General features: G+C 41.3%; 1 protein-coding gene across 4 annotated transcripts in view; it reads left to right on the top strand.

Moving 5' to 3' along the window:
• The window catches only part of GRIK2 (glutamate ionotropic receptor kainate type subunit 2), a 436,288-nt gene that overhangs the window by 256,723 nt on the left and 155,493 nt on the right, over window positions 1-24,072 (top strand). For all 4 annotated transcript variants that reach the window (XM_081904609.1, XM_081904608.1, XM_081904610.1 and 1 more), the window contains exon 11: window positions 8,590-8,796. In XM_081904609.1, coding sequence (XP_081760735.1) covers window positions 8,590-8,796 — 207 coding nt within the window. The remainder of the gene's footprint in view (window positions 1-8,589; window positions 8,797-24,072) is intronic.

The raw sequence follows: 24,072 nt of genomic DNA, 5'->3' as shown, positions 1-24,072 counted from the left end.
ATAATGGCAATTCATTTTAAGTGCTATGATCTCAGCTGACTAATCATTTAGCGTTCTTATGGTTCCTTAACATTTTAAAGTTTAGGCAAAAGCTACCACTGTCGGTTTGGAGAAAGTAATATACATTGTGTGTGTGTGTGTGTGTGTGACAATGCATGGTTTAGACTGAACTTAAAATCAATTCATCACCAGGGTATTCTTTCCAAAAGCAATAAGTGAGACTTTTCAGCAGCATCCTACATAACCCTGTATGATTTATTCCACCCCCATATGTGCTCTTTTCCATTGTGGGGAAAATGCCCATTACTCTCTTAAGAAAAAGAAGAATGCTGAACTCCCTTCCCCCCATTTTAGCTCTCATTTTAAGCCAATAATAATAATAATAATAATAATAATAATAATAATAATAATAATAGTAAGCTTTTATCAGTAAAGCTTCTTAGTCCTGATATTTTTAATTGCCCTCAGGGCAGGGATAAAGTAATGCAATATGTCTATTTGAGAACAGAAGATTTAATTATCAGCATGAAATATCTTAGACAAGTCTCTTGCATCTCAATACTTTGCTAGATTAGCTTTTCCAGCACAATCCTTAAAAAAGAAAAACTACAGTAGGAGCATAAGACAGAGTCCAGCCCACTTTGGCAGATAAAGAGGGAACCACAAAAGGCTCTTCAGCATCATAAATCACGAAGCATCTGAGGAAGTTAGCTCTGTGCAAAGTTCTTTGCATTTTGTTGTTTGTTAAAGAGTTTTGGCAGGGTGGAGGCTCATATGATGACAATGAAGGAAAAACTGTGTGCACGAGATGGCATTTTTCTGGCTCTGAATCATGACTTTCAATTGTTGCTTAACTACTAATAGCTTCACTTCTATCATCTTTGCTGAGTAGCGTAAAATGGAACACCCCTTCATTTTTCATTCTACAGTGCTTTCTAATTTAGAAAAGCATTGGCAGAGGAGCTCAGTTGTATTCTGACTGCCCAGAATAAAGCTCTCTAGGATAACTGGGTTGGGGGTGGGGAACCTCAAATCAAATGTGTTTCAGCTAATACTCACTGCTTTTCTAGTTAGATCCTTTTCAAACACCACAGGACCCATTGCAAAGTAACCAAAAGGGTACAGAGGATTGTAAGGGTTATTATTTTTATTTCTGCTGTTTCTGCTTTAGCCAGTTTCACTGGGGTACTCTGAAACAAAAATATAACCCTTGAAGAGCAGCATGCTATAAATGCAGCCTGCCAACTGGAGAAGTCAAGGATCATATGGAACATCATGCAGCTGGCATTCCAGATGCATGCGAATGAAGATTATCAGTAGTGCTCTTTGCTAGATGCTACATTGCTGTGGTCTAACCCACTGAGCCTAGTGCTTGCTGATCGGAAGGTCACCGGTTCGAATCCCCCCAGCTCCTGCCAACCTAGCAGTTCAAAAGCACATCAAAGTGCAAGTAGATAAATAGGTACTGCTCCGGCAGGAAGGTAGACGGCGTTTCCGTGAGCTGCTCTGGTTCGCCAGAAGCAAATTAGTCATGCTGGCCACATGACCTGGAAGCTTTCTGTGGACAATCGCCGGCTTCCACAGCCCTTAAAGCGAGATGAGCACCGCAACCCCAGAGTTGTCTGCGACTGGACTTAACTGTCAGGAGTCCCTTTACCTTACATTATTTACCTCAGCCTGCAGGACTAATGAGGACACCTCAGCCTGCAGCATGGGTCCTACTGTGTCGCATGAGCCATTTTCTATGCCCAACTATAGCACATCTGGTTTCAAATGTGATCTGAAGTATGGTAAGTGGTAGAAATGCGGCTGCCAAGGAACAATCAAGAGCCTTAAATTGCTCTTGATTGTTCTTTGGCAAGGGAGGCTTTCTGTCAGCACAGCTCGTTTGATAGGCTGTGACAGCAAGCCCCACTGACATTTGCTGCACTACAGAGTTCTTGGTCAGAAACTCCACTGTATAGCCAATCCCTGCCCAAAGCAGTCTTGCTTTAAGTGCCAGTCAGCTGATCAGCACAGACAGCAAGCTTACCACAGTGACCGACTGCACAAATGGAGTTCCCCTTCAGAAACATGGATTAGTAGCACACAGGGAGAACCCCAACTGGATGCCATGTCTTGATCTCGATGTCCTCTGACTGTATCAGCAAACTAACACCTCCAAGCATCCACACATCCTCTATGCAGCTCTAAAAACAGAGCAAAAAAACAACCAACCAAATAAAGAATCAGGCTTCCTCTCCACGACACATATAAGCTTTATCACCTCAATGCCTTGATGTCATCCACACCAACCCTAGACAGCACTGCTGTGGTAGCATCCACAATAGAAAAGGAACGAGTTCTATACCAGGAAGGGTCAACCCCAATACACCAGAGCCCTGTTATCAATAATCCCTAGTGAGAAGGGCCAAGCAGTTAGGGATAATGGGAGTTGTAGTCCAACAATATCTAGGAACCCAAGGTTGAGAAAGGTTGCATCAAGGCAACCAAGGAGCACCTAAACCTCTGGTCAACCTTTGAATGACTTCTTGTGCCATTTCACTTTCATAAAGTGAATTAGAGCCCATGAAAATGTGTGCTGCAGTAGATTTCTTCATCTTTAAGATCCTATGAGATTTTTTTTTTAACCATTAAGTAGTTTCTCCTAGTTATCAACCAAAATCTGTCTTCAACTGAAATCTAAATGTACCCAGATTATTTGACCTTTCCATTTTATTTGGCTTGTGTTTCATATTGCACATCGTTTTTTTATAGTGCACACATCTCAGTCCTTTCTAATTTGTCCTACCCTTCAGGCGCCAATATCCACACACAGTGTTAGCCATACTTGGTGAGACTGTTCATGTTACTGCTTCTAACTGGATTTCATTAAAAAGCAGAAGAAGAAGCACAGCCTAGCCCTAGAAAAACACTTTTAAGTTGTTTTGATTTCAGTAAACACGAGCACAAATCTGTCACACTGAAATCACTGGACTTAAAAGTGCTTAACCTGCTAATTGTAGCCACAGTTGTTTAATTAGACCCATGGCAGTGAGAGACTAAGCGTGTATGAGCAGTTCATCTTGCTTTAAGTCTGCCCCTGGCCTGAGACTCTTGTCAAGTGGCTAGCAGCATGTCAGAGTAAGACATTAAATTGTTTTGACTGACTGTATGGGTTTTTGGACAACTTTAGGTCTCTATCTTTCTGAAGTCCAAACTGCTAAATGTAAAAGCCCTTTGTGTACTCTTCATATCTGACATAAATGTTAATTATATATGGCAGCCCTTTAAAATTCTCAAAGCCATAGTGAGCAGTAGATTTCTTTCTCTAAGATTGTAATCCTGCTATCCATGGCTAACGTAAGGGTAAGTTCTGAACAAACATGGCTATAATTGTGCTTCTAATATGACCATCTTTCTTTTTTTCTTTTTTAACAGTACCATATTTCCACACTTAAAATGGAATAAAAACACTGTAGAATGTCTGCAATAAGAAAATATATTTAGTGAGTCATGGTTTCTTTAGAAATTCCATACTTACTAGATACTAATAATCAATTTGATTGTCACATTAAAAAGAAAGCCTAAAGTAAAGTAAACCCTAAATGTGATCATCTGCTTCACAAGCAGGTTCCAGGTTGAATTCCCAGCCACTCCAGGTAGGGCTGGAAGAGACCCTTCCTGAAAACCCGAAGAGCCACTGATAGTCAGTGTGTAGACAGTACTGGGTTAGATGGACTAATGGTGTGACATAGGAACATGGGAAGCTGCCTTATACTAATGAGAGTAATTTTTACTCCTGATCAGGGACATTCAACTGGGAGCCTCCCCAGGTCACTGCTGGAAAATCCAGTATGGGGAAAATGTCTCCTGCTTATTATAAGAATTAACCCAGTTACCCAAGTGCAATGTGAGCAGACAAAGAAAAGGGGCATGTGAGAGCAAGGTTCCTTGTTGCTTTTAGCCCTGCAGTTAAGGAGTGAAGAGGTTTGGCCAACTACAGAGAGGGAGTGGAACAGCAGAAGCTGCAAAGCTAATGTGTTTGAGGTTTCTTGTATCAAAAGCTCAGCGACCATCTGTGGTTTGCTTATGGAAGTTTCTGTCTTTGTTCCACAAAACCAGGAACAACACAGTGCAGAGGCAGGCAGAGAAAAGGAAATGTAATTAGTGAAGATAAATACCAACTTAAAAGCATCTATTGGAAACATGTGTTTATCTGTGTATCTATTTATAGATCTCCTACCTTCAGTATGCATAAAATTCAATCTATTTGGATTATTGGTTAGAGATGCTACTATATTAATTTGAAGAAACCATAGAACCTTTGGCTTGTTTACATTATAAAACTATAATGTAAACAAGAAGTAGGCCATAAGGAATCACGCTAGTGTGGCATGCCATTGATCAAGAGTAATGTGGCTGACAATAGCAGAGAACAAATTCTGTTTAGAGTTCACTTTTTTAAAAAAGTTGATATGAAATGATAAATAAAACTATTTACAGAATGTTAAGTTGATCAAGTCTTGTGTGCTTTGATCTTAGTGGATTCAACTTTTCACACATGCAGCACGATTAATTCTATAGGATTAAAACATCTTCAGGGTTTAAACGTTGAGGTAACCTATAAATAGATAAAGTTGGTTGCTTGGAGCATTGTCAGCTTTTAATATGAATGAATGCTTTGGAAGTTATTCTGAAGTAGGTTCTGTGACTCTAATGACTTTTTCAAAGAAATGTGGTCAGACATAACACTTGCGAGTGAGCTGATCTGGGATTGCTTCTGGTCTCTGTGCAACTCCACTGGGAGACAAAGTCAATATGAGCTGACATGACTAGGAGTTCTAAATAATTTATCTTTTCTGAAGTACTGGAGGGTGTTTGTGTATGAAGCATTCCTGGCTTGGTATATTACCGGCTCTCCACACATCTCATCTTTGCCTTAGAGCACCATGTTTTATATTGTATTGGGCTATAGGCTATTTTTCAAGACCCTTGAAATCTTTGCATTGGAGCAGGGATTTTGCTCCCAGTGAATTCTTCACTTTTTGTCTGTTTGCTTGCTTGCTTCATGGCTTATATTTATGCAAAAGAGTAAAACTCCATGAGATTTATAGCTAGTGGGGTTTATCATTCTGGCAAGGCAAGCAAGAAAAGAAAGGAATTAGCTAAGTTACAACAATAGTTGCAGTTTGGATCTTGAGCAGTTTGCAAAGTGGGCCCTGCGATAAAGAGCAACGGCTGGGTGAGTGTGAGACATGTAACCTGGACCTCCTGGTTAGACCAGCCTGCTGCTGGTTGTACTGAATCTAGGTCACAATCAGGATACCCAGGCCTATAAATATTGGGCTTTGCAAGTGGGTCTTCAGCAAAACCCAATGTGTGGCTGTCTGCTGGGAGAAGCTTGCCTAGGTGGGATGTGCAGGCAGAGTGCAACCCATGATCCTGTACAGTGGTACCTTGGATTACATACGCTTCAAGTTACATACGCTTCAGGTTACAGACTCTGCTAACCCAGAAATAGCACCTCGGGTTAAGAACTTTGCTTCAGGATGAGAACAGAAATCGTGTTTCGGCGGCGCGGCGGCAGTGGGAGGCTCCATTAGCTAAAGTGGTGCTTCAGGTTAAGAACAGTTTCAGGTTAAGAACGGACCTCCGGAACGAATTAAGTACTTAACCCGAGGTACCACTGTACTACATAGAAGCCCTGCACAGTTGAGTTCTCATCTGAACCATCCTCTACACTGCCCTACTTTATGTAGTAGCATGTTCAGTTGTTTTGATATGTAAAATGGAAAGATCAACAAAAATTATTTATAAAAACAAATTTGTTATGACATAATATATTTCCTTTGCATCTAACCTGCTACTTGAGTATTGTTTCATTTCTGCTTTTAGCTATGGCTAGTTCAATACCCCTTTGATTGAAAGGATACCAGGGTAATGTACCCAACCCCACAAAAGGAGCCAGTGTCAGAGGAGGAATTTAAAGTTAAATCTCCAGATTGTCTGGTATGCTTGTTTTTAAAGGTATAAACTGACAAGGAGATTCTTGCCAATCGACTTATTGAGGAAGAAAAACTGTGCAGGCAATATTCTATTCAAAGTATTATGAAGCTTTGGGGGGGGGGGTTAACTGTTAGCACCACCTCCTTGCAAACCACAGCTTACTCTCACAGACTTGAGTAGAAGATATATGATTAAGAACTATAAGCTGCAGAAATAAATGGCATCAGCGTTCAATAGTGACCCTGCCTTCCCTATGAGGAACTTCTGCTTGTGTTTTAATAATCATCACAGTAGAAGATTCTGCTAGGGCTGCCATACATCTGGATTTTCCCGGACAACTTTGGGGTTTGTCTAAAAAAAAGGCTCAACAATTTGGGGGGTTTGCTATATTTTTTGAAATATGGCAACCCTAGACTCTGCTGGATCGTGCCAAAGGCTCATCTAGACCGGGATCCTGTTTTAAATGTAGCCAAACAAACACACACTTCTAAAGAACAGGAATGCAAAACATCCTCACTTCTTTCACATCTAAAAGGCACACACAAACCCTACATTTCCAATCAAACACAAGTACTGAAAGTTGCAGCACACAGAAGCAACTCACCATTTCTCCTCCCAATCTCCCTTTCACATTCATATAAATACAAATGATTAAGTAAAAAATAGATGTTATAGAAATATGCTCACACTATCTGCCTACTGTGGTTCTCTCTTATTGAATATTAATTTGAAAAAGGAAGCTGCTCAAAGTGGTAGCCACACCCCTTTCCTGGCAGGATAGGAATGTGCTCTACGGTGTGGCCTTAAGAGAACAGCTGTGAGTATGGTTGGACTGCTCTTCAAGGAATAGAAATGTTCTCAACTGGGCTGGAAAGCTAGCAGCCCTGTTACTTAATTTTCACATGGTTTTTCTGCACAGAGACACAGGGGAGAGCCCTCTTTACTATAGGTATACTTCTAGACTAGAACTGGGTGTGTGTTGCAGACACCTGATTGTCGAGAGAACAGCAGATTGGCAGAAATGTTTGCAGAGCTTCTCCGAGTTCAAATAAAAGTATAAAATCTGTGTGGGACAGGATGGATGCATTGGACTTCCTCTTCTTAAAGTGGTTGTCCCATTAAAAGTTATTGCTGACCAACTGAGTACTCATTTGGAATCAGGATTATATTCTTCATTGCCTCGGAACACTGTATTTATTGAAAACAGTCCTGGAAAATCAGCAGAAATTCTGTATTTGTTTTACATTCTCAGTGCTTATGAAACAAATTACTAATGATCTGCCAATTGTTGGATGTGTTTGCCATTTCATGCATTACTTAATGGACTAAATATTTCTCTGGAGAGCTGCAAATGCATCATAAGCTTCTCCTGGAAATTCAAAGAGATTAAAATACTGGGTTGCGTGTGATCCTCAGTTTAATTTGTCCATAGGCTTCTTTTTTCATATAATGATGAAGTGTAAACTGATGGTGCAGAGCAGAAAATTGTGTGCTTGAAAGACAGTGGGAGAACTGAAGGTTTTTTCGGTATTCTGAAATAATTTGAAAAAGCATTGGCATTCACAGCTTTAAGAATATAAGCAACGTTTTAAGGGGAATCAGTGACCATATTTAAGATGATTCTAGGCTCTGTTGTAATAGAATATAGGTACCTAGTAAACTGTCTTATACCAATTCATCTCAGTGTCCATATAACTTAGGGTTGTCTACATCAACTGGTAGTGGCTCTCCAGAGTTTCATAGAGAAGTCGTTCCAGCTCTACCAAGAGAAACCAAAGATTGAACTTGAAACTTAATGCATGCAAAGAAGGGGTCTAACATTGAGCTATGGCCCTTCTCCCAAACATGTGCTCTACCACTGAGCAATGGCTCTTGCCATGGTAAATGAAGGCTAAAAAGTCTTGAGCATTATCCAGCAAACTAGACTCAGCTAGTCACACGACTAAGTTCCTGTAGAATGGAACTTAGGGATAATGGTAAATTTTTGCAGAATTGACCCATTGGCTCCTGCAGTGATATTTATGACGGTGTACCACATAGGAATCCACTGGCGTGCATTTTTCCCAATTATGGGGTTTTGAATAACAACATCATCACTCAATTTCAGAGTAATCATAGTGTTAATATGTTCTCATCTTGAACCAGTTAATGCTGATTGCCAGTGGCAGAGCTTCATGCTCTGGCACCGGGGGGCAGAGAGCAGGCGGGGTGGGGCTGGCGCGATGCCTACAGGGGCATGGCATGTGTCCTGGGGGTGTGGCGCTCCCAGCATGGACGAGGGGGCAGCTGCGATGGCACCCCACCGGGATTGCACTGGCAGGGGCGGTGCACTTCCTCCACCAGTGCTGATTACCAAACCACACAACTGGTGTCAATAACTAATTGATGAAAGAAATCCATTTTAGTTGAAACTACTACAGCTATATTACTTACTTTAAAAATGAATTATTGTGTGTATGCAATGATAGTATCCATATAACATGATCAAATCAAACTTTCCAGATTTAGAATTATATCTTTAAAATGAATTAGCAATTCATTCTTTTCTGAACTGCAGTGACTGAAGGGTCTCCCTTCCTCTCTACATTCATTTTTTTCCAGGAAGAGCCATATGTGATGTTCAAGAAGTCTGATAAACCTTTGTATGGGAATGATAGGTTTGAGGGATATTGCATCGACCTCCTCAGGGAACTATCAACTTTCCTTGGATTTACCTATGAGATAAGGCTGGTGGAAGATGGAAAATACGGAGCCCGGGATGATGCCAGCGGACAATGGAATGGGATGGTTCGTGAACTGATTGATCATGTAAGTTGCTACTTAAGAGTTTCATCATCACAAATGACCACATTTTCATTTTGTCTCAGTAGAGCTTGTCAGGAGACTTGTGGAAGCTCACCCCAAATAAAAAGGTGATATTTACTAGTACCAATTGCCATTGAGTTGTTTAGTGAATATTATTTGCAATTTCAGATAAATTAGACAAAGGTAGCAGACTTAGCACCTCTCTCCCTAACCTCCTCTTCCATTGAGAGTAAGAATGATTAATTGGAAATAAAGTAACGTATATAAATGGAAGAATATTTGGAAAATACTATTCTGGAATTTGCTACTGTGTGTGTGTGTGTGTGTGTGTGTGTGTGTGTGTGTAGAATGGGAGTTGTGCATGTTTGATCCAAATTTAACACCCACACACCATAAATAAAACTGCATTAGACATCTTCTTTTTGACACATACATTCCAAATTTGATAACTTTTTGGTACTAGGTAAAGCCCTTTTAATTTCCCCAGGTCTTTTAGATCTCACAGTTTTAAGTCTGTCTTATGTGGTATTTTTCCCTGCTATGTTCCTATTTTTTTTGGGGGGGGGGGGAGAGGGGTTATTTTATTTTTCTGCAAGGTGTGCTGAGAATCATTGTTTGTATGAAGAGTGGCATAGTAAATGCTGAAAAAATCTTTTACATTTCATACTACATTTAAGTCTCTCTGGTGGTAAAGTGCACGAACGCATATAGTATACACAGTGAACCTGTAGATGGAAGCTCAGGAGCAATCAAAACCCTCATTGTGATACCAGACTTGATTTTACATCTCAAAGGAATCCATATATAACCTTTAAAATATGTAGTATTATCTTCCATTAGCATATACTGAGAAGAGCTCTGTCTTGTCCGTTTAAAGTATCAGCTAGGAAGTCTTAGACAGCAAGACAGAAATATCAATGCATGCTAAAACAGCAGGGTAATTCAATGTGAGTCAAAACAGATATCATTACAGGCAATTGTTTATAATTGACTAAGTCAGGCATCCCTTCATTTTATAGCTTTTAAAACATACTCTCTCAGTAGGTGGTGCCAATTGAATTTGGTCTCCTGGAAATGGAGTTTAGTCTCTTTGAAAATTATGCAATTGTCTCTGGCTTCTTTGTGTTTTGTCAAATTTGCATTTATTTTGGCAAACCGCTCAATAGCAAGACATCTGATCAAAGCCACTTGTAATAAAGCAAGTATTCTGAGGCCTGCTGCCATTTAACACAACAAGAAAGGGAGACTGTTCTGTCATTCATGACTGTACTTCTTAGTTGGTAAGAATGGAGAACCTTGAGTAACTCGGGTGGTGCTGTGGTCTAAATCAATGAGCCTCTTGGGCTTGCCGATCGGAAGGTCAGCAGTTCAAATCCTTGTGACAGGGTGAGTTCCCGTAGTTCTGTCCCAGCTCCTGCCAACCTAGCAGTTCTAAAGCACTCCAGTGCAAGTAGATAAATAGGTACCACTGTGGTGGGAAGATAAACAGCATTTCCATGCTCTCCGGCACTCGTCATGGTGTCCAGTTGCGCCATAAGCAGTTTAGTCAATCTGGCCACATGACCTGGAAAGCTGTTTGTGGACAAACACTGGCTCCCTCAGCCTGAAAGCGAGATGAGTGCCGCAACCCCATAGTCACCTTTGACTGGACTTAACCATCCAAGGGTTCCTTACCTTTTTTTTTTTACCTTGAGTAAAAGCAGTTTATTATTGGCAGGGTAGGCAACTATATGCCTAAGGCAAGGATGTGGAACCTGTGGCCCTTCAGATGTTCTCGAGTTCCCATAATTTCTGACCCCTGACCATACTGGCTGGGGTTTATGGAAGTTGTAGTCCAACAACACCTAGAGGGCCTCAGCTCTCAGAACTCTAGTCTAAGGGTTTGCAGATCTTCCAGACTCTCTCTGTGTAATGGAGTTTGAGACCTCCTCCTCATGCTTCAGGTTGCCTTGTCCTTCCTTAAATATTAAACATTATTGATGTCCCTCATCGCCAAATACTGAAACTGAAACCAAGGAAGAAGCCTAGCAGTAATGTGGCTCCCATAAGCAGCTCCCCTGGCACATATATGTACCTTAATATCCTAAATAGGGTCAATCAGTTATGTTCAAAACCACAGATTATATATTAGAAAAATTTAAAATAATATTTAGCATTAATACACTGCATTGATGGCCCTGAGGAATTAGAACATAACTTACAATATTGTGTCCCCATTCTCTCTAGCTCACGTGTTGCTAGTGATTTTCTTCCAGAATAGATTCCCCATTTTGAGCGCTTCAGACATACTCCATTTGTGCATAAATCCATGAAAGCTCATTGAGGTGTCCCCTTAAATGAATGTGTACACCCACCCATTAAGGATCTCTCACCCTGCCCAGTTTTAGCAGTAACTACATGTTATATTGCAGATTGCTTTTAGAATTCCTTGCAAGTTTCAAAAGTGCCTTCTTGTCATGCAGTTACTGTTAAAGAAAGTACTCTGTGTGTGTGTGTGTGTGTGTGTGTGTGTACACACACACACACACACACACACACGGAGAGGGAGAGAGAGAGTGTTACCATCATGCTCTTTTGGATTATGGCCCCAAAGTGCTGAGGCCCGAATTATATTCCATTGTATGGCATGAGCCTATATCTCTTGTATCTTTCCTGTACCTGTTGCTTCGTCTTCCATAGCAGAGTCCCACTATTCCTGTTCAGATTATGCTGACCTAGTGTATCTTACCATTCTTTTCCCTCCTGAAAATAGAATGAAATAATCAAAACTGATGACCCTTAGTTTAGTCACATTTGAGGGGGGGAGGGGTACTTGAGGACTTCATAGTATCTTATATGTGTAAATATTTCCCGAGTCAAGGGGAAGTACCTGAAGAGGGAATATCCTGTACAGGTGAGTGAGAGCAGCATTGCAGTGCCAGCATGGAGGCTGAGAATTAAGCAGGGCTCCCTGTCCACTGTACTGAAATAAAGCTGTTCGTGTTTGACTTTACCTGAAGTGCTAGGAGTCTATTTTTAAAGAAAGGCAGCCCTGCTGGGCAGCAGCACATTCTATACACCTGTTGTCCTTCTTTCTGTCTTGCTCCCATGCACAAGGTTTATTTTCCTCTCTTTCACACAACCAGGAGACAAGGAAATATAGGTCGCCTTAAAGGAGCCTCTCTTTAGTTAAAAGATATATACAACTCAGCTGAAGGGCTAGACTGTGCAACCAATTTCTCACATTGGTGAGCACTTACACAAGTAATCCAATTGATTTATATCTAGCCCTGAAGTGGTTGCTTTAAGTCAAGGGATTGATTAATGAAGATGGTCATCAGTATAGCCTTCTGAGCCTCTGTGCCTAGCTAGCAAGCAATCTGTTTCTATTTGTCTCCATTCCAGTTTTCATTTTTTATTCTCCCCTTTCGCTTCCCTATGACATTCCAAAGTGTGTGTGTGTGTGTGTGTGTGTGTGTATACAGACACATTTTCTCATTCTTCAATTAAACAAACTCTTAAGAATTGTAATATATAGTCCAGGAATAATCCTTTTAAATAAAGAGAAAGGGGCGTGCTACCAGATAAGGAGGTTTACCTGAATTATTTATTTTTTTAAACTAGTGTTTATGGTTATTTATTTTCCTATTGTGTGTAATCTGCATACTTAACTTGTTAGACATTTGAACAGTTGCTATGACAGGACAACATGCACCCATACACCCACACACCCGCCGCTGTATGTTGAGTTTTAGGGTTGTGTTTTAGAAATGGGAAGGTGCAAAGCCTTTCCATTTATTTCTGTCTTGCTAAATTTCTGTCTTTTATCTCGTCTTCAGAATGCTTATATGTGAAAACAAAATAGGATTCCTGCAGTAGGAATGTTTTTACCATTCCCAAATTGTTGTTTTGCATTCCTTTTGAACAGACTAGCTATTGTACTTCATTCCTCATTAAAAAGAACAGACTGTGCTGTTTGACAGGGTCCCCTCTTTTCAGTGTAGAATCTTGCAAAATAGCTAGGTTAGGTGTTTTGTAAAGGGAATAAAACAATAATATGTTTTGTTTTTAAGATGGAAATCTTTGCCCAAGAGTATCACTGCATTTGTTTTGTTTTTTTAAGTTTTATTGAGGCTTTTCATAATAAGAGAGCACTGCATTTGGACAAACCTGGAGAAAACGTGTGTTTGCACAAATATTGAGAGAAATTTAAATCAAAAGTTACAAAGTGGTAAAAAAGAGAATTCCCTAGATGCCAAGACCCAGGTTTGGGGCAAGTATTATTCAGTGGGAGAACCCCAGCAGAGATTTAAAAACACAAAATATGCGGCAAAATAAAGTGTGGAAATATAAGCTGTTAGGTCTTCAAAATATTCCTTTCTAATCTTTTTCCAAAGTTCCCCTTTTCCCTTACCATGGAAAAAGACCACTTGAGTTTGCAGCAACCAAATCAAGTCTCTTTACACACTCAGCTTCTCAGGTAGACTGAAGGAACAAAAGTTTGATTACCTAGTCCCTCCCAAGGTGAGGAAGAGTGACCTAGCTAAGCCTGGCAGGACAGCTTACTCTATGGAATTAACCCCTTCATGCATTAATTAGACTTAAGCATGTTGGTTATATGAGGCTGGTTATCCCACACAAAGGCTGTTTTTAAAACTTCTCAAGAAAAATCACGTGGTTTGGAATACTTGCCTCACCCAAACTGGACTCCTATTCAGTTTTTGGTAAATGAGTACTATTTATATAGGTTGCTTGCTTCCTAGGGTGATCCCATGATTAATTTGAAAAGCTTATCTGGCTTTTTCCAATAGCCTGTCGTCTCGTCCAAGCACAGCATGTGTTGCCTTGACTCTGTCACACCTGCAGGTCTTGTGAAGCCCCTGAGCATTGTCACACATATGCTGGGCAATGTGTCAAGCGTTACATTGCTGACTGTACACTCTCTCTGGTAGAGCGGTAATGAGGTGTTCTCTCAGGATGTTATATTCAAGCTGGTTCATTGAAGTAAACATTTGGACATTTGACAAATACATCTGTGCTCAGATCAGAGGCAAAATGCACTGATCATGACACATCGTACATTTTATTCTCAGAGCAACTTCTATTAAATAAGTTGCAATTTAGGTAAACAGACAAAATTCCTAATACTCCATCCATTTTCAGTTATGTATGCAGGGACTTTTGTTAATCCTTATGTCATAATCCTCAGTACCTTGAGTAATTCCTTTGATAGAAAGCACCTTAGTACCTTAAAAAGAAGGAGCTTGCCATTTTGGGACTATATGATTAAGTTTAAGTGTGTGATGGCCAACCAACTCCAGGCATTCATAGATAAGGCTGATTTCCATTTCTGCCTGAGGTTACATGACCCTAAGACAGAAATGGAAGATGTGATCATGTTGATTCTCATGGCTTTGTCAGCAACCCTCTTAGATGCTTGGAGGAACTGGAAAACAGGGTGGCTACTTTGCACTATTCTAAACTATTGCAGGGACCAATCATCCAACTGTCTGGAATATTACAATGATAGTGGCAACATAGACAGGGATAGACATGGAATAGGCTGTTGTCACTATTGCAATGATAGTGGCAACAATAGACAGGGATAGTGCCTGGAAGCTCTAGCAGGGACTAAGAAGCTAAACCAGTACCCAAATTAAAAACAGAATTGATGGTGGTGACCCATTGAATGAGCGAATGTTTGCCTGCTCTAGACATTTATTTATTTATATTTCTTACCTGCCATTCACCACAAGATCCCAGGACAGGTTACAACAATAAAACAGGCATAACTGTTACAGAGCTATAAATGTGATTTAAATGTGTGGTGTGGATATGATGGGTGTGACCATCATATTGTAAGCTACCTCCTTCCCTGAGCCTTGGAATAGATCAGAATATGATTAGACACAAGTAAGTAGTTAAGTGGAAGGTCTCGAACCACACAGGTTCCTAAAAGTGGAAAAATAGATGCAACAGGGCTGTTCAGGCTGCATAAGACATTCAAAGCTTTGTCTTAAGACCTGTTGAGATAGTATACCTGTGCCTGTACCACTTGAGACTGTAGATTTGGGGGAGGGAGCAAAAAAATGTTAATATATTTCTAGAACCCTTCCCTTTGACAGCCAGTTTTCTAGATGGTTTTTTTAAAAAGCAAAAACAAAAACAAAAAAAAACACCACTTACATGAAAGCCAGGTCTAACTCAGTTCAGGTCTCTCTACAAACTCTTTCAAGGGCATTTAAATAGTTCTGTGAATAGTTGTTACCTGGCACATGAAGGAGAGAGTGAGAGAAATAATTGAAATCTCTAATTTAATAAATGATAAGCTTTTAAAGGCATTTCCAGAGTCCTGCTCAGTATTGTGTTTTCACTTTGTCCTCAGATTTGTGCTTGTTTTTGTGTCTTTATTTTCTTATTTATTTCTTCATTTGTTGTCTGTTTTTAAACATCACAGGGATGTTCTAATTTAGCTCTTTCCTGATTTATGTTTTTAGCCCTTTGAAGACCATCTGTTCAGACTGCATTTTTATTTTGTGGCATACATTTATTTAGCATGTAGATTAAGCATTATTGTTTTATGCTTGAACCATTTCTCTTCACTTAAAGTAATTTCCGTTAATCATTATCAATTACATTTGATTAAGCTTTTTTGGCATACCTCCAGAGCTAGCCTTTCTGGAGCCATACATACGGATTCACAATATTTAATCATATTAGATGCACATAATTTATTTCCTCCCTATTTGTTCAGTCTTGGTCACTGCTTAACAAATAAACATTGGTTAGTACCAACATTGCTTCATATCATAGTGTACAGGTCACATTCAGAATTCAGTTGAATTCAATGGACTTGTGTTTATTCCATGGGTCTACTCAGACTATGCCTAACACTGAATATCACACTAGGTTAGTGTGCCTATTTCTTTCTCTTTTGCACCAGCAGCTGAACTGCTAGATTCTCATGTTTTTATTTTCTTTTTTCAAATGATTACAGCATGCTATCCCTGTTCTGTCCCCTATCCTCTCTCACTCCTCTTGGTCATCCACAAGATAATTTATTGTGAAAATTTGTTATATGCCAGTAGAGATCACTGTGACTTCTGCATTGTTTGGTCTAATTGCTGAACCCATGAGACTTTGCACTAAACGCTCTGACCTTTTTATTTCCAATGCTATTAGCTGTGACCCAAATGAGCACATCAAACATGACTTCTTTGTTTTGCCCTTATCACCCTGGTTTTGCTTCTGACAAGCTGAATCCATCTTCTACTGCAACACTCAGCTATTAAACTTCCTTTAAACAGCGCCAATGTAACTCTAGTGAAAAGTATATGTTTTGTTTTTGTCTTTGAACTTTTGTGCTTCCTTACTGTTCTCAAAGGGACCCTCAAGTAATCACGACATGTATCAAAACTTGCCAGTTGACACATCAGTACCAGCCCAGTGTTTTATCATCAGCTGAAATCCAAATATAGTCTAGTAGCTAGTCACTAGATGCTGTGCAAAGAGGAGGAGCCACACAATGATGATCCTTAGTGTTCTATCCAAGGAACCATTTGGCTCTCTCCCTTCACCTATTATTATTATTATTATTATTATTATTACTATCATTATTATTATTTACTAAATGTATATACCTCCCTTCATCCGAAGATCACAGGGCAGTTTGCAACAGAAAAGTATAAAATAAAAGCATAAAATATGTAACAAAATAGCAAAAAACAATACCCCCAAAAGCCATAGATTGTTTAGCTTCATAACCTTGTACTGATGACGTATGCCCAGTTTAGATGCAGCAAACCCAAACCTTAAACCATGGTTTGAAGTGGGTTTAAGATCCTAGCTTGTTCTCATCTGGGTTATCATAGTTTCCAGGTACAGACATAATAGGAAATTATGGTCCATTGAAGACATCCTGGGCCTGTCTTAGCTACTACTTGTCCACCAGGTTTCTCTTACACACAGCAACCCAGGTCATGTGGGCGGGGGTGGGTTGCAGTGGTTTTTAGGAAGTCACTAGCTTGCATCAGGGGACACAGGTGGTGCTGTGGGTTAAACCACAGAGCCTAGGACTTGCTGATCAGAAGGTTGGCAGTTTGAATCCCTGCGACGGGGTGAGCTCCCGTTGCTCGGTCCCTGCTCCTGCCAACCTAGCAGTTCGAAAGCACGTCAAAGTGCAAGTAGATAAATAGGTACCGCTCTGGCGGGAAGGTAAATGTTGTTTCCGTGCGCTGCTCTGGTTCGCCAGAAGCGGCTTAGTCATGCTGGCCACATGACCCAGAAGCTGTACGCCGGCTCCCTCAGCCAATAAAGCGAGATGAGCGCCACATCCCCAGAGTCGGCCACGACTGGACCTAATAGTCAGGGATCCCTTTACCTTTACCTAGCTTGCATCAGGCGTCTTACTGGGAAGACCCAGTTCTCTGGGTGCATGTTCTGGCAGTTGGGCAATAGGGGCAGTACAGGATTCCTTTTGGTTTACCAAGCTCCCCCCTGCACCAAGGATTCCCTACCCGAGCTGCTTCAGGTCGTAGCAGATGTTCTCCTGGACACACCTAGTTTGGTTGTCCTAGGGGATTTTAACATCCATGCTGACACAACCTTACAAGGGGCTGCTCGGGACTTTGTGGAAAGCATGGCCTCCATGGGGCTGTCCCTGAATAAGTTTGGCCCAACTCATAGTCACGGACATGCTTTAGACCTGGTGTTCACTTCTAGTGATGTGGGTGATCTGACATTAAGTAAAAGTGAAACAAAAAGTGCCATGGTCAGATCACTTCCTAGTGCAATTGGACTTCTCCGCGACCCTTCCACTCTACAGGGAGGTGGGACCAATTCAGGTGGTCCGCCCCCACCACTTAATGGATCAAAATGGTTTCCAGAGAGTTGTAGGGGATGCTTTATCCCATGCTGATGGCCTTTCAGCTGATTCCCTGGTGTCCTGCTGGAATGCGACGTTAACCACAGCTATTGACTCTCTGGCTCCGAAGCGCCCTCTCCTCTTGCATGGAGCCCGGACAGCCCTGTGGTTTTCTTCAGAGCTGAGGGCGAGGAAACAACCGCTGAGACAGCTAGAGCACTGGTGGTAGAAAACTCATTCTGAATCGGACCAGACACAGGCTAGAGCTCAACGTCGAGCCTACCAAGTGGCGACAGCGACAGCAAAGAAGACTTTCTTCACTGCCTCTATTGCATCTGCAGAAAATAGTAGTAGGCGACTCTCTCAGGTGGTTCACAATTTAACGGAACCACCTTTACCATAGGGGCCTTGTAAAGACCCCAAGATCTCCTGCAACAATTTTGCAAAGTTTTTTGCAGATATAGTTGCTCATATTCAGAAGGAGGTAGACACCACCATGGGAGCAGGGCAGGGGCGGGAGAGTGCTAGAGCCCTGCATGGAATCAATTTCAATCCATTACCCCTGAGGGTGTGGACAGGCTGCTTGGACGCGTGAAACCAACCACCTGTCTTCTTGATCCTTGCCCATCCTGGCTAATAAAAGCAAGCCGGGAAGGGCTGGGCGATGGGCTCTGCAGGGTGGTGAATGCTTCTCTCTGTGAGGGAGCCTTCCCAGACACACTGAAAGAGGCAGTTATCAAACCGCTTCTTAAAAAACCATCTTTAGATGCTGCCAATATGGCCAACTATCGCCCAGTCTCAAATCTTCCATTCTTGTGCAAGGTGATTGAGCGGGTGGTTGCAGAACAACTCCAGGCATGCCTGAGGATGCAAACCATTTGGATCCCTTCCAGTTAGGATTCAGGCCTCATCATGGGATGGTCACACTGGTTGATGATCTCCGGCAGGCTAGGGACAAAGGTGAGAGCTGTTTCCTAGTTCTGCTGGATCTTTCAGTGGCCTTTAATACAATCGACCATAATATCCTTCTGGACCGTCTAGAGGAGTTGGGAGCTGGGGGCACTGTTATACAGTGGTTCCGCTCCTTCCTCCTGGGCCATGTCCAGAAAGTGGTGATGGGAGATGAGTGTTCAGACCCCTGGGCCCTCACTTGTGGGGTGCCTCAGGGTTCCGTCCTCTCCCCTATGCTTTTTAACATCTATATGAAGCCGCTGGGAGAGATCATCAGGGGGTTTGGGCTGGGTGTCCATCAATATGCTGATGATACCCAGTTTTACCTCTCTTTCAAATCAGAACCAGTAAAGGTGGTGAAGGTCCTGTGTGAGTGTCTGGAGGCGGTTGGAAGATGGATGGCGGCTAACAGATTGAGGTTGAATCCTGATAAGATAGAAGTACTGTTCTTGGGGGACAGGGGGCGGGCTGGTGTGGAGGACTCCTTGGTCCTGAATGGGGTAACTGTGCCACTGAAGGACCAGGTGCGCAACCTGGGAGTCATTTTGGACTCACAGCTGTCCATGGAGGTGCAGGTTAATTCTGTATCCAGGGCAGCTGTCTCCCAGCTCCATCTGGTACGCAGGCTGAGACCCTACCTGCCCGTGGACTGCCTCGCCAGAGCGGTGCATGCTCTAGTTATCTCCCGCTTGGACTACTCTACGTGGAGCTACCTTTGAAGGTGACCCGGAAACTACAACTAATCCAGAATGCGGGAGCTAGACTGATGACTGGGGATGGCTGCCGAGACCATATAACACCGGTCCTGAAAGACCTACATTGGCTCCCAGTATGTTTCCGAGCACAATTCAAAGTGTTGGTGTTGACCTTTAAAGCACTAAATGACCTTGGCCCAGTATACCTGAAGGAGTGTCTCCAGCCCCATTGTTCTGCCCGGACACAGAGATCCAGCGCCGAGGGCCTTCTGGTGGTTCCCTCACTGCGAGAAGCTAAGCTACAGGGAACAAGGCAGAGGGCCTTCTCAGTAGTGGTTCCTGCCCTGTGGAACGCCCTCCCATCAGATGTCAAAGAGATAAAACAACTACCTGACATTTAGAAGACATCTGAAGGCAGCCCTATTCAGGGAAGTTTTTAATGTGTGACATTTTAATGTATTTTTAATCTTTGTTGGAAGCCGTCCAGATGGGTGGGGTACAAATACTATATCATCATCATCATCATCATCCTAGGTTAATTGAGTACAATGAGAAAGGAAGGACTCCTTGAAGACAGAGGGTGGGGGCACAAGGTTTGAAATATGTACATCCAAACCCAACCGTCGTAAGTAAACTTGTAGTACATAGATGAACACTTAGAATTTTTTAATGCCAGGTACACATTAGCATAAAGTAACAGATAAAAAAACATAATAGAACATCAAACATTTTAAACTTCCCTGTTCATACATTACTATTGATTTGAGCTTCTGAGGTGCAGTAAGTGTAACTATGATAAACATTTAAGCTATCCTCTAAATCACCAAACACTGGGAAGTGTACAGCTCTTAGGATCATTACCAGTCATTCACAAGGCATTTCCAAAACTGCAGCTGTATTTCAAACCGAACTTCAAAGCTCGACGTGCTGCTGGCAAAGGTGCCCACCACATGGCTTTACTCATTGTATTAAGGAAATTGGCACGTTGTTCTTTGGCTATTTTTGGAGAACTGATGAATAAATTCTTCAAGTGTGCAAAAACAGCTCCTCCCTAAAGTTACATTATAAGTGCAATTGCAGAAGAACACATCAAAGTAATTTAAAATGGGCTTGGCTCTTATTGATTGTGAACAGCCATGCATAATGCCAAGTCTGAAAGGTGTGTGTAGCTTTGTTCAGACTGCTTTGCATTACAGTTGAGGCGGGGGCCTTCCCACTGGCCATGCCTCTGGGTGTGTGTCTTTTTGATTGAGACCCTGTCTCAATGTAAGGATGTACATGAATGCTGCAAGAACTTGTGATGCACTCCTTTCTTAGGAGTATCGTTCACACGTATTAAAGCTATGTGCATAATAAAGTGCAGCAACGAAGTGCGTTCAGAGTGCCTGTTCTCAAATACCCAGCCACCCGCATACTCAATTCATATGTTTAATAATAATAATAATAGTGCCCCGCCCATCTGACTGGGTTGTCGCAGAGACTCTGGGTGGCATATAAAGTATAAACACTTGTGGACTCACTTGCAGTGACACCCCCACCCCAGGGACAAAAGGTTTAAGAAACTGTACAAGACAATGTTCTGGAATTTGACAATGGGCCACATAACATTTGAAAATGTTATTGATTATAGTTGTAGGTAGGCTTTGGCTCAGGCACTGGGTGTATATCTATTCTTAGCCTCCAGGTGGAGGGCTGATGCTTGAACACTCTGGTACATCACCTAAGCACTGCCATCTCTGACCAACAATGGGTCAATTTGAATTCAAGGGGATGGTGGGCTCCTCAGTAATACAGTGGTACCTTTGGTTGTGAATGCCTCTGGTTGCGCACACTCGGGGTTATGAGCTCCGCTAACCAAGGAGTAGCCGCTTCTGGTTGTGAACTTTGCCCCAGGATGTGAGTGGAAATTGCGCGCTGGAGGTGCGCACGCAGTGGGAGGCGAAAGCGTGCCTCATGTTACGAGCGGTTTCCGGTTATGAACAGACCTCCGGAACAGATTCCGTTTGTAACCAGAGGTACCACTGTACCAGGTTTTCTGGATAGTACCACTGGGTTGGCAGTTTGTTTATTTAGAGAATTCATTTATCCTCTCACCCTCAGTAATACTATTTCCAGGACAGCTGAAAGAGAAGATACACTGAAAAGTTGCAGTGTCACACTACGCTGCATTTACATGTTATGCTACACAGCACTGTATGATCTTTGTCTCGGTTAGATCGATATCAGCTTGTAAACCAATGTTTGGAAAGGATCAGCAAACTCGGATGTTGAATTTATAAAGCTCATCACTGAGCATATGGGAAACAAAAGCAAACAGCTCTAAACTATGGTTTGCTTGTTTTAGAGTTGGGAACTCCAGTCCACTAAGATAGGTTCTTTTTAACCTTGCTTAACACTAACCATGGTTTGGTGCAAAGTCTGAATTGAGTTTATCACAGCAATGGTAATGAATCACAATTAGAAAATGATGGGTTGTATCTGATGAGGGCAACCTGTTTGCACAACAGAACACTTCTCTCTCTCTCTCTCTCTCTCTCTCTCTCTCTCTCTCTCTCTCTCTCTCTCTCTCTCTCCCTCTCTCTCTCTCTCTCTCTCTTTCTCTCTCTCTCCTCCCTTCCCACTCTCCCAAATCTATTCTGAAGCAGATTTTTGGGGAGCACATGTGCAAAGGGGTAGAGGGGGGCTCCCATGTACAACTGGAAGCCCTTGCACAAACAGCATGATTTGTACCCCACACCAGAGTTAAGTACTGCAAACTAATAAATTCGCTGTGCAATTGCCTGTATTAGCTGTTGAGGATCCAGTTGCTGTGAGTGGCTACAACTTTAATCTTGTTTCTCATGCAATAAGTACTTGCATCTCTTCAGTGAAGCAATGCATTATTATAGCCATAAAACCAACTGTCTGCAGTTTCCTATTCAGAATTTTCCTTGACAGCCTCCTATTAAAGTGCTGACCTTGGTTACTAACTTGAAGTGGGAAATAATCATATCCTTTTGAGATTCTATTATTTCTCTTGTAATATATAATTACTGTGACAAAATGTTATATAAAATCCAGTCGTATTAGACTTAAATTCTGATTTGAAAAACATGCTAAATGAAATATAATGCCATATGATGCCAACATTACAGGTCCAACATTGCGTACATTGTGCTACTGGGATAATCCGTGCACCATTTGGATCCCCCCTCCCAACCCTAATGAAGACAATTAAACTAATGGGGAAATAATTAGAATTTTTTTTATAATTTCATAAAAATGTATACTTTTAACTGATTTTCATTGTACTGAGTTTTTGGAACACTGCTTAGAGACAATTATAATTAAGATGTATATAAATTGTAGAAATAAATAAAATAAATACATTATAGTGAGTTGCATGTAAGCAAGAGGAGTGATTACTTTTGAAATTCTGAAAGCAGATTGCAATGCTGCAGAACTGATTAGACATGTTCCCATGTCGTCAGTTCAGTCGGCTTGTGTGGTCCCCTCTCTAAGCATCTGGTTAATCCCTGACACAGAGCAAGTTTAGACTGTCCAGGTCTTCCAAGCTCTGGTATGTCTCCAGTAACACACAGTTGTGTAGATAAAGGCTAGGGTGATCTTTAAGCCATTTCCATGATTTCAGCCACACTTTCCTCAAGTGCCTTCATTTTCCCACATAGAATTATAGAATTGTAGAGTTAGAAGGTACCACAAGGGCCATCTAGCCCAAATTTCCTGCAGTGCAGGAATCTTTTGCCAAACGTGGGGCTCAAACCCACGACTCTAAGATTAAGAGTCATGCTCTACTGATTGAGCTATGAAGTGTTTAGGCCAGCTCACAGTAGCCTTTTTCCTGTGTGAGAGGAATGTGTTGGTGTGACTTAGTATCATATATTTTTGTGTCTTCTCCAAGAACATAAAAACCTCTGCCTTTCTAGTAATATTTAATGTATTTACATATGAGGGATTTTCACTGAAATGTTTTTAAGTGGAATGGGTATGTCCTATTTCAGCATCTCAATTTTGCGCAGTGTTAAAACAGGCATAATTTTACATTTCCCCCGAATAAAGTGAGGTCAGAGTCTTGTCAGGAAGCAGGTGGGCTTATTTCTGTCTCTATTTTGTCTATGCTGAATCACATCTTAATGATTAGTTTACATTTTGTCATATATTTCAAACGTGAAACTGCCCTCTTGCACCAAGATTCTGGCAGCAAAACCCAGATAATCTCATTCAGCTAGTGGAAACCCATTTGTCTGCTTGCGTCTTTATGTAAAGCAGAAATAAAAACTGCAAGGCAGCAATTTATTTCTGCACAGAAAATGGCATAGTAAAATGGGAGAGAAAACTACTTAGAATGTATTTTACTGAAATATACGACTTTCACTTCCTTTTTTTATTTCATGCACTGATGTTCAGTTAAGCTACGGTAGATTTAGAGCATAAGCTGCTGTACAAAGCAATACATGCTAAAGATGAGACGAAGATAACAAATCTGTACTATTGCTTGCTTGAATCATTCATGTCAACCTGAACAACTAGATAACACACAATCTGTTGGACCAACTTTTATGTACGTGCATGGGGGGAGGGGTTATTTTATGTTTCTGTTCTTGTTTCTATTATGTATTTTATGGTTTTTATCATGTTTTTTTATGTTGTGACTGCCCTGAGATCTATGGATGAAGTGGGTATACAAATTCTTCTTCTTCTTCATCATCATCATCATCAAGATCATCATTTTACTCATTTAAGTGAGCCATAGAGAATAATAAATATATATATTATTAAGTATTATTAAGT

Source organism: Podarcis melisellensis (assembly GCF_964234715.1).
Source record: "Podarcis melisellensis genome assembly, chromosome: 3".
Lineage (NCBI taxonomy): Eukaryota > Metazoa > Chordata > Lepidosauria > Squamata > Lacertidae > Podarcis > Podarcis melisellensis.
This window is presented reverse-complemented; position numbering and strand designations above follow the sequence as displayed.